The sequence below is a fragment of the Ctenocephalides felis genome, unplaced genomic scaffold (genome assembly GCF_003426905.1).
Source record: "Ctenocephalides felis isolate EL2017-DRISC unplaced genomic scaffold, ASM342690v1 CF-g0.4_SCAFFOLD_03571, whole genome shotgun sequence".
Taxonomy (NCBI): domain Eukaryota; kingdom Metazoa; phylum Arthropoda; class Insecta; order Siphonaptera; family Pulicidae; genus Ctenocephalides; species Ctenocephalides felis.
In genome coordinates this window covers 40,562,114-40,579,560 of record NW_020539725.1, presented here as the reverse complement: position 1 = coordinate 40,579,560, position 17,447 = coordinate 40,562,114, and the positions used below count along the sequence as shown (strand labels likewise).

Genomic DNA, 17,447 nt, shown 5'->3' with positions numbered 1-17,447 from the left:
TACTAGTCCAATATTTATCAAAGGCAATGTAATATTTTGTTGGTGCTTCCATCATATTTTTATTGCGATGATAATTTTTACTAAAGCAATGTTTGGAAGGTTCAATAGTGTCCCAAGTGGAAAATTGTCTATTATTAAATGCCATTAAAATATATGTTAAATTCGTGCATGTGTTTATTTTGGAATATATAAACAATGTTTAATTTATGGCTAATAATGATGAACTATTAAATGAATATTCTCTGAATAAAATTTGAAAATAAATGACCTTATAACTAAACTCCGTATAAATCGTAAATCTCTGCAAAATTATTACTGCTTCTGTTTATACGGAAGCCGAGTGGTGAAAGATATTATTTTCTATATTTATATAGGATTTAATATTAATATTTGAGGATAAATATTTAAGTAAAAGGCTTCTAGAAATTATATATCCTGATTAGTATTCAGAACTGAATGATAATAAGGCTATTGTATTTGTAGCTCTATGCAGTGATAACATTTTAATATTTATAACTGAATTTTTGTATTTAATACATTTATGAATTTAATACAAAAAATTCATAAATAAATTACAAATTAATTATTCAAAATAGAAGTAAATGATAATGGATCTTTTGCGATTATAATATAATATTGCAAATATTTATATTTTTTTAATTGTGTGTTAATTTAATTAAGTTTAATTTAATTCTACTTAATCATTGCATTTAACTTTGTGAGAGTATTGAAATCATATAGAAATTAATAGTATATTTCCTGATAACTAATTACTATTTTGGTATAACTCTATTAGTTGTTCTGAAACTTTAGATAATTTTAAATTTGGAAAAAACGTTCTGAGAATTTTCAAATCTTAATTGTTATAAATTTTTGTTCAATAATTTGTTCTGATTAGTATAATTAAAGGAGTTAATTGGTATACTATCTATTTATTAATTTATTATTAGTTGCAATAACTAGAAAAATTCTAGAAATTGCAGCAAGTTACGTTTTTTAGTTTGAATTGTTATTTATCATATGGATATGAAACTAGTTGGTATTGGTATTTTGCCTTGGGGCAAGTTATATGAACTTCTTGATATGTGTAAATAATCGACTTAATCAATGAAAAGTAAATTAATTTATGAGTGATTAAAAGTATTCCGAGTGGATTTATTATACATAATTGAAAACCAACGAACACGTTAACTCGGAGTATTTTTTTCGTTCTTGAAATAATTTTGTTGAAATTCTTTCAACTCGGAGTATACTTTTCAAAAATCAACAATTTTTATAATTATACCAGTATCCGTAAGACTTTAATGGTTTAGTAGGTTTAATAAGACCAGGTACTTTATCATTATACCAAGTAAATCGTCTAATTTTAATTATAACAAACGTCAAAAAAACTACTCATTTTCTCAAACTTTGATGAATTTTTTAAAATTAAACTACTTGTCGTAAGGCCGTAATAATTCAGTAAGTTCTATAAGACCATAGTATATATCGCCAAAAAAAGTTCCATATAACAGTTTAACACTTTTTTCCAAATTACAAAGAAACGGCTTGGCAGATCGTCGCACAGACCTGACAAACGATAGTCCTCATCGAGATACATCAAATGGCTTTTAAATTTTTGAAATCGATTTAGCCGTTTTTGAGAAAACGGCGATTTACGGCAAAAAATCTGTTGATGCACAAGCACACACACACATACACATACTTTTTTCAAATTTGGTCTCAGATTCAGAATGGCTTGAAACGTCGAGAAAACATAAAATTAGCGAATCGGATTTTTTGATGAAATATAAACTTCTCCTTCGGGAAGTTAAAAATGCTGATTTTATCAAAAGCGCTTTGTCACACATATGAAAACAAATCATAAATAATTTGGTAGTAGTTTTGGTTTAATCCAAAATGCCTTAAATTATTTGTAGGCGGTTTGCGTAGTTATGTTGTACATTATATTGGCTACAGAATCCATATTATTTCCGTGAATGAATGTGTTTCTCTTGTCGATGTAATTACATCATTAGTCTGAGGTATGTGCTTGAAACGTTATTTCCATTTATTTTCCTTAGTTCAGTCGCTTTTTGACAAATTATTAGAGGCCTTAGATATAGGAAAAACGAAATATATTGCTATTGGATAACACATAAGAAAACTATTCTTACAAGAATGTGTTTATGTCGCTTATGTGAGAATTATTTTGGACTTCAGAAAAGATTTGCCTCAACATATCAATTATTTGAAATGTTACTGCTATTATTCCATCTTTATGCTTTGCTGTATGGTCCATTAAAATAAATATGAATGCAAATTTTCTAATGGAATAATGTCACTTCTTCGTCTTTTTGGTGTATTCTAATTGTATTATTATCAACGCCACATTTTATATTTGGTTTTCAGCAGTAACATTATCATGTTAGTTAATAAAAACATGTCGTCTATGATAAAAATGTAGATAAGACTACATTTAACATTATTAGTCTGACATTGTTTAAGCTCGTGTATGTAATTTTATATACTCTATTAATAGTTATGTTAATCCTGTTTACTTTATCAGATTACGTTTTCGGTTTATCGGGAAAATTGCACGTGATGGGAATAAGACTACAAAATTGCGTTAGCTAATCCGGCACAAAAGCACATGCTGCTTTCATTCGCCGGTAGCTGGATTTGATCAAATTGCCGATGGTGGACAAGATCTATTTAATAATTCAATGGGTCAGATACGAGTAATTCCCTTCTGCTAAATAGGTTTATGGAAAAACTGTTGTTTTAGAAGTGCTTATTTAATTGTTCAATATCACGAAAGTTTCGTTTCTACAGAATTGCTTAATAGGGATGTTTCACGTGAAGAGTATTCCTAATTTGAATTTAAATTTCATTATTTTGGTTTTCTTACGACTAAATGTGGCGAAATGTGTAATATTTATTTATCGGTTTGACAGCATAAACACATTTTTTCAGTTAGAATATTTCACTTATTGCTTGTTTTTTTTTTCTGGTGCCCCCGGTTCTTAGGGATCGTTCAAGTATTACGTAAGCAGATTTATTACAATTATTCCCCCCCCCCATCTTCCTCGTCAGCAAAAGTAAGCAAAGCTGTCACCAAAATGTCACCCAAAATAAGCATATCAATTAACCCCCGCCCCCCCAAAGTGCTTACGTAATACTTGAACGGCCCCTTAGGGTCTTCCAATAAATATATAAAAACCTAAGATGTTGAGAGATAGTAGATACATTTGTAGCAAAATTACAATTTTAAACAAACTTTTTTTAATTAATTTATAAAGTTTGAAAAATTAAGCTTTTGCTGTATTCGTTGAGATTTGTAGGTATATTATTCTACACTATTTCTGCATTATAACTTAAAACATAGTGATAGGTTTTGTTACATGAAATTGTGCATAATAAGTACCTTAACCAATTTGTCAAATTAGTCTGAGAGGTATTTTGAACTCGAAGGTTTTAATGCAAATATTTATGCTAGTCTATTAATCACCGCAGTACAAGCTATCGCAAAGCACACGAGTGCCCTTAAATTAATGTGAGCGCCAGCTGTAATTCATGAGCAATCATGATTTCGGTTATAAAATGGAAATCTCTTATTTGGAGATCAATTTTAATTATCTATTAAAATTTTTGTTTTGCTTGTAATAAAAAATTATAAAAGAAACGTTTTTACATTGAGATATACATTTCTATATAAATCTGATATAATTTATTGAATTAAAAAAAAATATTGAGAACAAAACGAAATACATTTTTTGCAATAACAGAACAGGCATTGAGGGAAATAGGTTGATCTTTATAAACCGTATAGCTAAAAATATGCAGAATACAAACAAAACACAATCTATGGGATAGGGAAGGTCACTCAAAATCAATCTATGAGATAGGGAAGGTCACTCCAATTTGACTTTTGACCATTATACTGTGAAAACCAAATCCACCACATCACAATACATAACGTATTACTAACAAGCAACTATCGAACAATGTTCATTAAAATCTTGAACTACAATATAGTTACTACACCATTGTAGAAATGTTTTCTTGCTATTCGTCAAAAAATTGTCTTCTGATGGAAGCCTGCCTATGGAAACTGGGCAACCGAGGGATAAAAAAGTTCACCATTTTATTTTTGGTTTTAAAAAGCTTTTGCGTGCTACAGTACACTAGTTAGGCAATGTGATGAAGTTTAATCATTAGTTTTATTATTGAAACATAAGATATGTTTTATTACTAATACCAATATTTGCAACGGTTAAACTCTCTCATGTTTTTCAAAATAGAAGTAGTAAAAAGCATAGCATTGGCACTGTTACTATGTAGAATATGAGTTTGGTTAGTGATGTAAGCGAAACTTGGGGTTTCTCGTTGGTGAAGCTTAATTCGAGAAAGTTCGTGCGACCGTGAACTTACAGGAGACATCAGCGGCACGAGTGTTAATTATAACGACATGCGACATCCATAAGCGGGCAACTTTCGAACAAGTATATCCCTTAAATTTCAGGAAATTGTGTTTTTTATCTACTCTTAGAGCGAAGAATTCACATCGTAAAAGTATCGAATATAAATTAGTTTCCAACATCTTTGGGTTTCAAGATCTTCTTATTTTAATCTCTTTTGATGGCTCTTATGGTCGATGTGTATGTATGTTCTCTATGAAACTTAACTATTATGAAATTTAAAAGATTTTTGTAATTACACAATTATTAACTTTCCGAAGGAGAAGTTGATGTTTTCATCAAAAAATCCTATTTCCTAATTTTACGTTTTCTCGACGTTTCAAGCCATTCTGAATCGAATGAGACTAAATTTGGAAAAATATATATGTGTGTGTGTGAATAGATTTTTTATATTATGTTTGAAGCACAAATGTTAGGTGGAAACATTGGAAATGTACCATATCGTACATTAAGTTGCTCAATTGTTTTATTTATTAGAATCTCTCAGTAACTTTGGAGTGGTTGAAAACTCAACCTTGAAATTTCGTTCCAAACTCATTTTCGAAGAGTACTGTTGCTAACCAATGATATTTATAGGATTTGTTAAATCTTATTACGATCTTGACGTCAGATAATATTATTCTGAATGGCGATAAATCCTTCCGTAATGAAATATAATATTAAATTTAAGGGGGTATTCTAGTGTAGAGCGATGAATTTTAGGTAAAAGAAAGCAATGAATGTTTTTACTATCCATTTTTTTACAAATTGTTCATTAATATTAAAAATACAAAACAAAAATTTAAAAATGAAAAAGTTGAAAATTGCAAAAACTGGCAGCTGATGAAGTGGGTGATCTCAAAAAATTGGCACCTCAGTCTTGACATGATTTCAGCCCTCGTAGCCATCGAAAATGCAAAAAATAAAAGGATTATTAATCTGCATTGATGTCGCAATCGCCCGAACTAGCGATGAGTAAAGAATTTTATTTTACAAATTGGCGACTGTTTGGAAAAAAAAATTTTAACTGTTTTTTTGAGTTTCTAGAATTTTTTAAAAATAGTAAAAATTGGAATTTGGGGATAATCCTAGTTCGGGCTATAGATAGGTCTATAAACAAGACTCTTTGAACATTTCAAGTGAATTGGTCGATTAAAACTCGAGAAATCGTGTCAACAGTACTGAAAGGTCTGTTCTGAGAAAAACGCATTTAAAGTTTTGTGTGAAGCCAAACCAGCATGGAGACCGAGTCAGTAAAATGCCTATACCTCCGAAAATAATTCAAATTTTCAAAAACCTCGTACCCATATTCTTAGATGGTTAAACTTAGAAAATATGAAATAAAATAAACGATTTTTTTTTAATTTCTACACTAGGATAGCCCCTTAATCTTTATAAATAGGGCTATAAGGAATTTAATTGTATGGTTACAGAAATTTAGCATCATACGTTTTGTATTTTCAAAAACGACTTTGTAATGGCGCTATGTTTTGAACTAATTAAAATGAATGAATTGCAAATCTATACTTGGACACCCGGAAGGAAAACAGTCCTAAACGATGCTCAAACTTGTCATTTGAATATTTAATCAGTTTTTGCTTTTAACCTTTTTGGACCCTTTTAATCTCGAAATGATACCATGTGGGCAAATTTAAATGATTTAATGAATCGTCAAGTAATAAAACGCTCGCAGACAGTCATTGCACGTGTCCTGGGTTCCATACTCTGGTTCCATTTTTCATCCTGTCATTGCTCAGTCATGCATCAGGGGTTACAGGACTACGTGACCGACCTCCATTCAGACTAATCGACTTCTGCATTGATGATTTTCTTTGGAGACAACCGAAATACTTGTATTCCCACGAGACTTGGTCATTAAGTGGGGTATCAGCTGACTGATAGCTTGTTTGTTATATGTATATGCATAAAATGGTAATAAACTTGCTGAAGTGGCGCCTAAAACGTTGCTGCATTGTTAACTTTATTAACAGGCCCAATACTTTTTAATTTCTCATCAATACAGGAAATACGGTATCTTTTGATTTTTAGTCGAGATCTTTTGATCTTTTGGCTTTCCGATTTTTCTGAATCGTAAATATTGTCTTCGTCGACATTTTGTCAAAAATGCTTATAACAAAATCAAAATATTACTAACTAAATATAACGTTATTTTCAATTAATTAATTTATTTATACTAATGTAATATATGCTTATAGAGAAGGAAGTACCATAAATGCTTAGCTCAATTTTCCATACACAACTGTTTCAAGCTTAAATATTTGCGATATAACAACGATGCATACAACTATTATTTATGTTTGACAATTAGTCCAGTCATTTGGTCGTTTTGCCGGTACAGTACTCCGGGAATTCTGAAAATTGGTAATCTTATAGATTTTGAGGTGCTCTTTACGAAAATCAACTTTGCCACCTCAAATTTGAACGGCAAGTTGCCGCCATATTAAAAAAATGGCGTCAAAAAACAGCTTTTTTAAAATATCTCCTTTCTGGCTCATTCTACGATAAAACTATATATGTACGAATTAAACTAGAGAAAATTTCCTACAATTCCTTAGAAAACCGTTTTTTTGTGAAATTGATAGTTTGAGAGTACGGCCGCCTCAAAGTCTTTGCTGCTCTCGCCCTAGTATCAAATCTGTCCATATATGACAGCACTTCGAACTTGACCACATTCTCTCCAATAATTAATATTTTCAATGTTAAATTAAGCGAATAAGATCTAGAAATACAATAATTCAAATATTTTTCTGTTTTTTGCTGATTTTTTAACGCTTCAAGCTACTTGAAGCCAAGCTATAATTATACTTATAGCTACTTTGCCATTGAAGTGTTAAAAAATTAGCAAAAAAAAACGAAAAATATTTGAATTATTTTATTTCTAGATCTTATTCGCTTAATTTAACATTGAAAATATTAATTATTAGAGAGAATGTGGTCAAGTTCGAAGTGCTGTCATATATGGACGGATTTGATACTACGGCGAGAGCAGCAAAGACTTTGAGGCGGCCTACTCTCAAACTAACAATTTCACAAAAAAACGGTTTTCTAAGGAATTGTAGGAAATTTTCTCTAGTTTAATTCGTACATATATAGTTTTATCGTAGAATAAGCCAGAAAAGGAGATATTTTAAAAAAGCTGTTTTTTGACGCCATTTTTTTAACATGGCGGCAACTTGCCGTTCAAATTTGAGGTGGCAAAGTTGATTTTCGTAAAGAGCACCTCAAAATCTATAAGATTACCAATTTTCAGAATTCCCGGAGTACTGTACCGGCAACAGCCTTTTTTTGCACCAAATGACTGGACTAAATATATAAAGCAATATGAGCGAGTAACATTACTATCTCGAACATTTCATCTCCAGTGTCTCAATATCAATCATTCATCATGTCGTATCAATATGTCACAGGAACAATACATTATTCATAAACGATGCGTTATAAAAATACTTCTCATGAGTATGATCCGTTTTTTTAGAATACAATAGGAAATATTGTGATATAAAAAGATATTTCACAAGAAATTTACGCATTTACATATAATACTATCTACGATCAACCATGTAAAATTGGCAAAGCTGTGTTTAGTATTAAATATAAATTTTGATTGTAAGTGATGATAATGCCTTTTGTTGAATTGGCGCATTATAGAAGAATTTATCCAAGTATGTAATTCGATTAAATAGTTCTATCGTCGTTGTTAATTTTAGCTGAATCTTTTGATATTTAAAGAATTGTTGGACTTTGGAACCAACTAACGTAGCAAATTCATAAATTGTATAAGTATAGATATATTTATAAACAAATATAGGAAAAAATTTTAATGGCAGATGTTAATAAATAACAAGAAGTCGAAAAACAGATTAGAGCAATTCTTATATATAAAAATGGTTATCATATACAAAATAAATTTTAACGATTTCGCTGTGGCGAGGTTTTCCGCTGAATTGACACTGCTTTACGAGCAAGCAAGCTACCTAAATACCGTAGACAAAGAATATATTTTGTTTAACTGTTTTCATTGCAATTCGCAAATTTTTCTTTTTACATTTATCCGTAAAAGAGAAGTCATTTTGTAAAAATATGATTTGTCAAAAGCCACGATACAATCCATGTATTTTTGGTCCATTGCATATTAATACATATTTTAATATGATGTATTATTTTTAGATATGCACGTGTCTGATTCAAGCTTACCATAGATAAATTAAATGCGAGCGCTTTTATATATTTACATTTTAAACAACATCAATAATGAGTCTTTTATCAAATCAGTGTTGTGTTTATTTTAGCAAAATTCACCGAAACAGCTCGTGTGCCGGAGATATATGATTTATATCGTACATTTTGATAATATATTTAGAATTATATAGGGCTATCAAGATATAATATCGTAATTATGTTATGCGCTCTGTATAAACAACGTTAATTGGAACAGATTTCCATGAAGTTCGCATTTATTTTATGTTGTGGTAGACTTTTATCGTCTGTCTCAGCAGGATATGTATATTTTGAATCAAATTTCTAAAACAAAACACATGTTCATGAAATGTATTTATTCAATTAATTATATTATTCATGAAATCATGTTCTGACTCATAATTATTTATTAACTAATATTTCACCTTGTTTAATAATTTTGTTAAGGTTTTTTGTGTATATATTCCTCATCTAGACAATACTCAAATATTTTTAAACTTTCTGATGGAGGTGTTCATGGTTCTCCCAGAAAATCCAATTAGTGTTTTATCGACGTTGCAAGCTTTTCTGAATCGTTTTATATTAAAATCAGTAGAAATATGTGTGTATATGTGGGTTTCGTCGACGTTTGCTCAAAAACAGCTATACCGATTTCAAAAATTTTAATTGGCCGAACCATTTCTTTATCAAGAAATGTTTGAGCAAAAATTTTCGTCCACGTCATCGTTAATTTTAAAATTCGGTTCAAAAATATCACTAGGTAATCGTACAGAATAATTTTGGTAGAAATAGACTATGAGGAGTTTCGTAATTAATAATTTAAATTTTTTCTGAAATTTTATATGAAACATTGTGTGATAGAGTTCCTGATCTTAACGAACATGCTGTAATATTTTAGGGCTACAAAAGTGGCTAATTATGAATATTCATTTAAGATTAAAATAATGAGCTGTGTTAAAATTTCAGAATTATATCGTGACAATTTTAAAATATGGTACATTCCCATTTTTATTGACTCGTTGATTATTTACATAAATTGGCAAGTTTATACAACTTTTCTCTAGGCTAAATTCCATGCATATTGGATTATTTATTTAGTCCTTTGATCCGTAAAATAATTTACATATGGCTTATATTTTTATTAATTTTTATTTCTAAACGTTTTTGAATCATTAAATTTTTTTATTGAGCCGAGGTTGATATTATAATTTATGAGTTTTATATGATTTTTTTTTCGAGCGCGAAATGAGTATTGATTCAAGTCCATGTTTTATGAATATTTGCTTTGTGCTTAACCGATAGGAAATATAATACGAATATAATATGTGGAACGATCAAACAATATATTTTCTGGCAAAGATATCAAATTGAGGACAACATTAGCACTGAGATGTGAATTCTGACGTATGTCAAGTGAAACAGATATCAAAATGAGATTTTTTATTGGCCATAAAATAGTATGTCGATTTGAGATTGAATTTTCAGGATTTACATCAATATGGTAGCGATTTTATCATAGGCCAAGCGCGAAAAGTGTTACTATATTTATTTAATATCTTTTTAGAGTTATACACGAACATGTGTAAATAACAAAGTTATATGAGATTTTTAAATGCTACTGTGAAGGACCTTTTTCATGCATCTTATTCTAAATAATACAATTTTCAAAATTGTATTTTATTGAAATGGGGAATTAAGTGTTTATTCAATCATTTGGCTGTTACTTGTTTATTATAACTTTGATAGTAATTTCTTTATTGCGGTAAATTTAGAAATTTTTTTTTATCATCTAGGTTTTTATTATTTAGATTAATTAATACTACTTATATTGGCATGATAGATAATATTTTTGTCAATCATTCTAATATTACATATACACTGATACAATACATATTGTCCATCACAACCTAAATTTATCTCATAATAAGTCTACAAGAATAATATTATATAGAACCTCTAATAATAGGAAAACTAAGGGTCAATTATTTTGTCTATATAACGGATAATCCGCATTGAAGCACCCATAGTTTATACCTAATACCTAAAGACGATCATAGGAATATTCTGAAATATTTACAAAGATCAGTTACCCCCTAGCCTTTGGCCATATCTCATCAAATATTATTATTAACAATATCCTCATAGAAGGCTCGGAAGGGAATGATTCATAAATATTAATTACATCTCAGAGACCAGTTGTGGGTTTGCCGAGCCCACGGGAGATTTTGATTTGTTTTCTCATATGCCTATATTATAAAGTTGTGTTTCTACATAGAACAATGCAAAAACTCGTTTTGAAAATCCAATAAAGCCTTTCAAAAGGTTTTGACCAGAATTTCACATTTATTTCGAGCCCATGATGAATATTTAGATTTGTTTTCTCATATTCGTGTCGCGCAGCTTTATTAAAATATTTGTTTATTACAATCCAATCGTATAAATAGATTTCAATAAAAACTAGATGAAGTTTAAATTTGTGCTACGTGACGGAAAATTATTAACCCTTGTGCCACGACAGTGTTTTCCGCAGGAGTGCCACTGCTGCACGAGCCAGCTACTCGCCCAAGAAATTGTTAAATAGGGTTAATTTTCAATCGTTTCGAAGATGTGAAATATTAAACTTCTTCTGGATTTAATTATAATTTACTAATGATCAATATATTTATTTTGTATAACAAATTGCATCACTACCACCATATTCGAAACAAGCTAAATCAAAATTGTCTGTTTACTAATCCAATTATATTAATGAGACTGAATCAAACATAATTATATTTTGTTACCAGAATTCTTCGATTTTTGCTCGCTGTCAATACATTTATCATCTTTACTAATATTTGCTACTGTATAATTTTACACGGGAACGCTTCTTGGAGGTGAGATACGTATTCAGTAAAATCAATCAGAATATATTAAGGCCATTATTTTCACGTCGATAGAAGGCCGGATTCAATTTATATTCGATTTTTTTTTCAGTGTAATATTTTTATGAAAGATGGATATTTTGAAGAGATAACTGTATAATTTATATTTACTTTATTTTATCGTGTATTTTTAATATAATTTTTATTTAAGGATTTTTTTAAATGCAGAATTATTATAAAAATTGCAACGAGGAGATTACTGAATATTTAAATATTACAATTTACCAATGTTACAATTTTTACTAATTTATTTGAATGTTAATTATGATTACACTTTGCATGATAAAGTATAGAATTATTCAATTTTGCATGAAATATAATTTTGTTATACGTTCATTGAGGTTTAGAAACCTAAATCTGCGTAAATTAATAAGTCATTTTAATTTATGAATACTCGAGCATGAAGGATTTTCTGTAATTCTATGCACATAAATATATGAAAGCAACCGCGTATGTATATATACATATATAGATAAAGATTGCATATAGATAAATATACCTATCTACTGTAAATTACACATAACATCGACAAAAAATATTAATTAGCATAATTGAATTAGGTAATTGGTTCCTAAAATGTTTTAAATGTTTGAAAAAATCGTTTACAATAAACTACCTATAACAATAAAATGATATATTTGTAGTAATTATATTGTTTATAATAATATATATATTGAAAAATCTAATATCTATAATATTATAAACAATGTATGTACTGCAAGTGTATCATTTTATTGCCGTTATGTGTTTTAATAACATTGTAGTGCTCGACGAGTAAATTTTATTCAAGATATGTTAATAAACTTTATTTTTATTTTATTCTATCCAACACGGCAATTGCTTCACAATTTGTGAACAGATCTGAATTTGCTAAAAAACTAACCTGAAAGGTGATCTGATTTCTTTCAGAATAGTATAGCATTGTGATTATTTTGTATTTATTCTTAAGCTTATAATGTATTTAATTATAAAACAACTTAAGCTTTTGCAATTTTTTTTTATATTTTGATAAATTTTTTATTCGTGTAACTCATAGCTGTATAAAAAGACGGTACAGCATTGCATCCTTCATAACCAGCACAATTCTATATATACGATAGTAGTTTTTAATATATTTTAAGATTTTTTCGTTCATTTTTCCCTTATGTATTTTCTTATACTTCAATTGTTCTGACAAAATAAATTTATTTAATTCTCATTTAATGTAAATAAGTTTTATTTTAAATTTCTGCTTTTTTGACTTTGCTATGAGAAATATTGCGTGTGTTCTTCAATAAAAGGTGTTCCTCAATATATTCAGAGATATATTAGCAGACTTTCAAAAAATATTACAGACGGTAATATATTATTTATTGCCTGTATTATATTATTCCTGTTATTAAACTGCTCGTGAACTTTGCCCCCAATCAAGTCGGTATTATTGTATATGGCTGCACGATAAATCGTATCGTATTAATATTCATGACAATAGGCGAAATTTCTTGCAATCATGTTTCTGCAAATCTGAATCAATTCCCTCGATATCGAAGTCTGCGGTATTCGCAGATATTTGTTTAGTATTCATCTACGCTTCTAAAAATATGCATTGAGAGATTATTTAAAAATATCATTCGAACAATACTATTAAGTAGGAGGCGATGTATTTACCGTTTTCTCAATTACTTTACAGCGACTATAAAAAGATGCAATATATTAGACACGAATATTTATAAATTTTAATAAAATGTAGCATTTAATATGGTGTGAATTATTGCACGCCTTTCTTTACCATTTAATATTGTCTGGAAGATTGCTAGACGAAAAGTCCTGTGAAAAATTTCATTGTCAGTGACAATTCTATACTTCATCTCTTAAAAGTTTAATTTAAATATGATACTTTTAGGTATTAAAGTGAAAGAAAGCAAAAACATTAGATAAAATTTCAATAAATTTGAGAAAGTATTCCAGATGACCCATATTTATATTTATTTGTTTTATTATAAATTTATCATATTAAGCAATTGAAAAACTTATAACTTTTTTCAAAGAAAATTGTTATTATGAATATACAGATAAAACTATGGATTTAAAGATGTTGTTGCACGTCATTTTTCACAGTTAAATAAAAACCGTAGAATATTTTATTATTAATATAGTAATATTATAAGAATGATCCGTTCTAAATTTTCTAGAGATGTATTTAAAGTGTTTGTAACTTTTGTTTAATTATTTTTTTTTACTTTTGCAAATAATAATACTTTGTAATAACATGAATCCATATTTAAGCAGGATTTGAATTATTAGGTTGTCAAATATCTCCCTTCCGGTTTTTTGCTCTTGGTTTATAATACAAAAAGGCGGAAGGGAGATATTTGACAACCTATTATTAGTATTGATTTATTAATCAAACTGTTAACAACAAAATTGCACAAATGACTATGGATCTGCTTAAAGTTATAATTACTTTCCAATATTTATGTTTTACTGTTATAACTAATAATGCACTATATTTGCAAAATTAAGTCATATCTATGTAAAATTTCTAATATTTAAGAATATTTTTAACTTATCGAAGTGGTTATATCCGAAAATGCACAAAACACGAGCATGGTCAGAATCGTTTTTGTTAAATCGTTTCTTTGTCGCCTCTTTTATATGTTTGTTGACATATGTCTATATGTTTCCACTTAGAAAAAAGAAATAAAATAAGATATAAGATAATGAAAGATATATGTACATACAATTCTTGTCTGAAACAGGCATATTCCACGTGAAGAGATTTTTAAACTTTGTTACTAAAATTCCAGATATCAAGTGCTGTCTCTGCTTACAATGTATATCGAAACTGATCAAAGCTAAAATTTCAAGTGATTTTCTTAAGCTTAAGACGAGTCTTAAATCAAATTCAATACTATGATAGTAGACAGACGCAATATTCATTATTTGGTTTTTAATATAAGCTTATCTTATAAGTGCAATAATACGCCCACAAAAGTCCAATTCGATTTTCTCCTGTGATGAAAACACGTTTATGTTCGTGCGTCTTGTCTAATTTGTCAATTGAGGTTCGTCTCTTATAGATATGCTAATGAAATAATATTGATTCGAAACCGAGTATACTTATTCTATTTAAAATTGAAGAGATAAAATTGAATCCATAATTCCATGCTTTTTAGAATTCAAATACTTTTAGAACGTAATAGCAACAATAAGAATATATGAATTGCCACGTTCCAGAGTATTTATTTTAAAATCGGAGTTGTATAAATAATGTTTTATAATTTGTTATATTTTTGATATTTTAATTATAATATCATATTCATTTTTTTTATCAAATATGATATAGGTATGACTATCTTTCACTAAGCCACCATAATCACCATCAATTCAGCTATGAAAGCAAATTAAGTATATATCGAAGATTATTTTTTTGTTCTCGAATATTATGTTCTAACATTTATATTTGATAATAATTATTACTTTCATTGACTATTCTAAAACTAAATTTTAAAACCTGAATTTTATTAATATTCAGTATTATGTGTAATACTTTTGTGAATATTAATTGCATCAATACAAATATTTTAAATTAAATATTACGCATCGACAGTTTTGTCGTAAATAAATAGAAAAAAATCTCTATTGATTATAATATACTAGAATTTCTGATTATTCAATTTATATATATATATATATATATATATTTATTCAAGCTGTCAACCATACTGAAAGCAATCCATCGTAATATTTTATAATATGTTTATGCATTAATGCAAATCTGATAAGTATGTTCAAAATCTACATCTACGCTAATTAAACACACAAGAAACTTCAACATGTTTCATTTCATCTTTAGACGTTGCACTTAATAAGTTTTGCATAAAGTTGTTAGAAATATCTGAACTTGTGAAATGTGAAAAGTCATTTCAGTTGCAAGTAATAAAGTAAATATTCAAAGATATCTGTAGTTTTAAAATTTGAGAAAGTTTTTTTTTACTTGTTAATCTTAAAAGACAGGGATTGAAAAATTATTAAAGTTCTGTTTGTTCTCTTATTTTGTTTGTAATAACTGAATCTTATTATGTGCAAATAATTAAAATGTGAAAAATCTTATTAATGTTAAATGATATTTTTTAAATTTAATATTACCTATTACATTAAATACTTTATTATGATTTGAACAAGAAGTTTTATTATCCGGTTGTTAGTAAAATTATTGTTTTCTTTCTGAATATTTGTTAATATTTATTTGATAATTATTTTTAGTTTCTAGAGTTTAAATAATAAATTATGTTAATTAAGTAATTTAACTGATGAATTATTTTAATTCCAGGTGAGGACAAGGAACGTGGAACTTTAGATTTACTGCTTAGCACTGGCTACTGTCGTTCCCACATGTATTTATCCAGGCAACTTGCTCAACTTCATCCAGAGTTGACAATGCCCATGTTTTCGGGTAAGAAATTTTTCAGATATTTTATATTAACAATTTTGAAACATTATTACCATATAATAATTATAACTTGCATATAATATTAACATACAACATATCAAATGTACTATTATATAACTTTTATGAATTGCTGAATATCATTGAAAAACAATGGTATACAATTTGGAACCCCCAGTTTGGCTGTTCTATTGGCTTTTCTAATGCGTAGTAAATTAATCTTCAGCATGATACAATTTCTGTAGGACTTGTATTTCTAACTCAATTGTGGTTCACATAGGAAGTTTGGCAATGTAAACATTTGAACAAACGTCCCCATTTTGTTTTGCGGTATTTGTGTGTAAAGACCGAGGAAATTGCTCGTAATTGGCGAAGTTTATTTACTCATTCATTACACCCTGGTCTATAGGTAGAGATTCTCTGACACTTGGCTCTGAATTATATATGAAGTTTAGCGATAATGGTTTAAGTTCAAAAATCATCAAGTTCATTAATTGCTAAGCTGTCAATTGAAACGTATGTTCTTTTGATTTCAATGTCTGGTGACTTTAATTTACAACTTTTCAATTAATTTATTCAATCATATACCGAAGATGACAAATATATATCTAGGTCTAGACTACAATATTAGAATTATTTAAAGTTCTTGAACTTTACTTTACATGACTTCAATAACACACCCTATGGGAAGCTAAACCATCATATATTTCTTTAATCCATCAATATTTGCATACTAATCATTTGGTTGCATTTCATTCTTATTATTTAGAAATAACACATCGTTTCCAAACGGCGCGTCCAGAAGTTCGACAATTGCTATTGCAATGTTTACTTCCATGGTTGCACAACATGGAACTCGTTGATCCTGGTGCACCAGCCTCTGCGTCCATGCACCACGGATATCACCATTGTCATCATCCGCCGTTGCATCAGCAATATCATGTGAGTAATTTTATAGTAAACTAGAGGAGCATTTTATAGTCATTTTTAAACAGATAGTTAAAGTTTCTTAATTAATAATCTGATATTTTTTCTGAATTATTTTGAGCCATTGATTTTTCACGTGTCTATAATATAACTATAGTTGATTTCAGTCGTTAGTTCATTTAGATAATAAATATAATATCTCTGATTAATTTAGCCGAAGCTGTTGGTAATATTTATCATCATTTTTTTTATTCTTCCATATAATTATTGATTTATCATATAATATCTCTAACTTATCAAATATTCATATCGTTATTATTTATTGTTTTTAGCAATTAATTTCCATATAAAGTTAGAAATATAAATTTTATTTTTAAATAACATTTATTATAAAAGTGATGCCATATTTTTGAATTAAATTTTTCCAATTTTCAATATTAAGATTGTATTATTAATCAAGAATGTTAAAAATGTGTAGTCATCATAATTTCACTTCAAACAAAGTACATT

General features: G+C 28.4%; 1 protein-coding gene across 1 annotated transcript in view; it reads left to right on the top strand.

The window, feature by feature from the left end:
* The window catches only part of LOC113386046 (protein furry-like), a 119,802-nt gene that overhangs the window by 59,659 nt on the left and 42,696 nt on the right, over window positions 1-17,447 (top strand). The window contains 2 exon segments of the mRNA XM_026623855.1: window positions 15,894-16,016; window positions 16,780-16,920. Of these exon segments, the coding sequence (XP_026479640.1) occupies window positions 15,894-16,016; window positions 16,780-16,920 (264 nt within the window).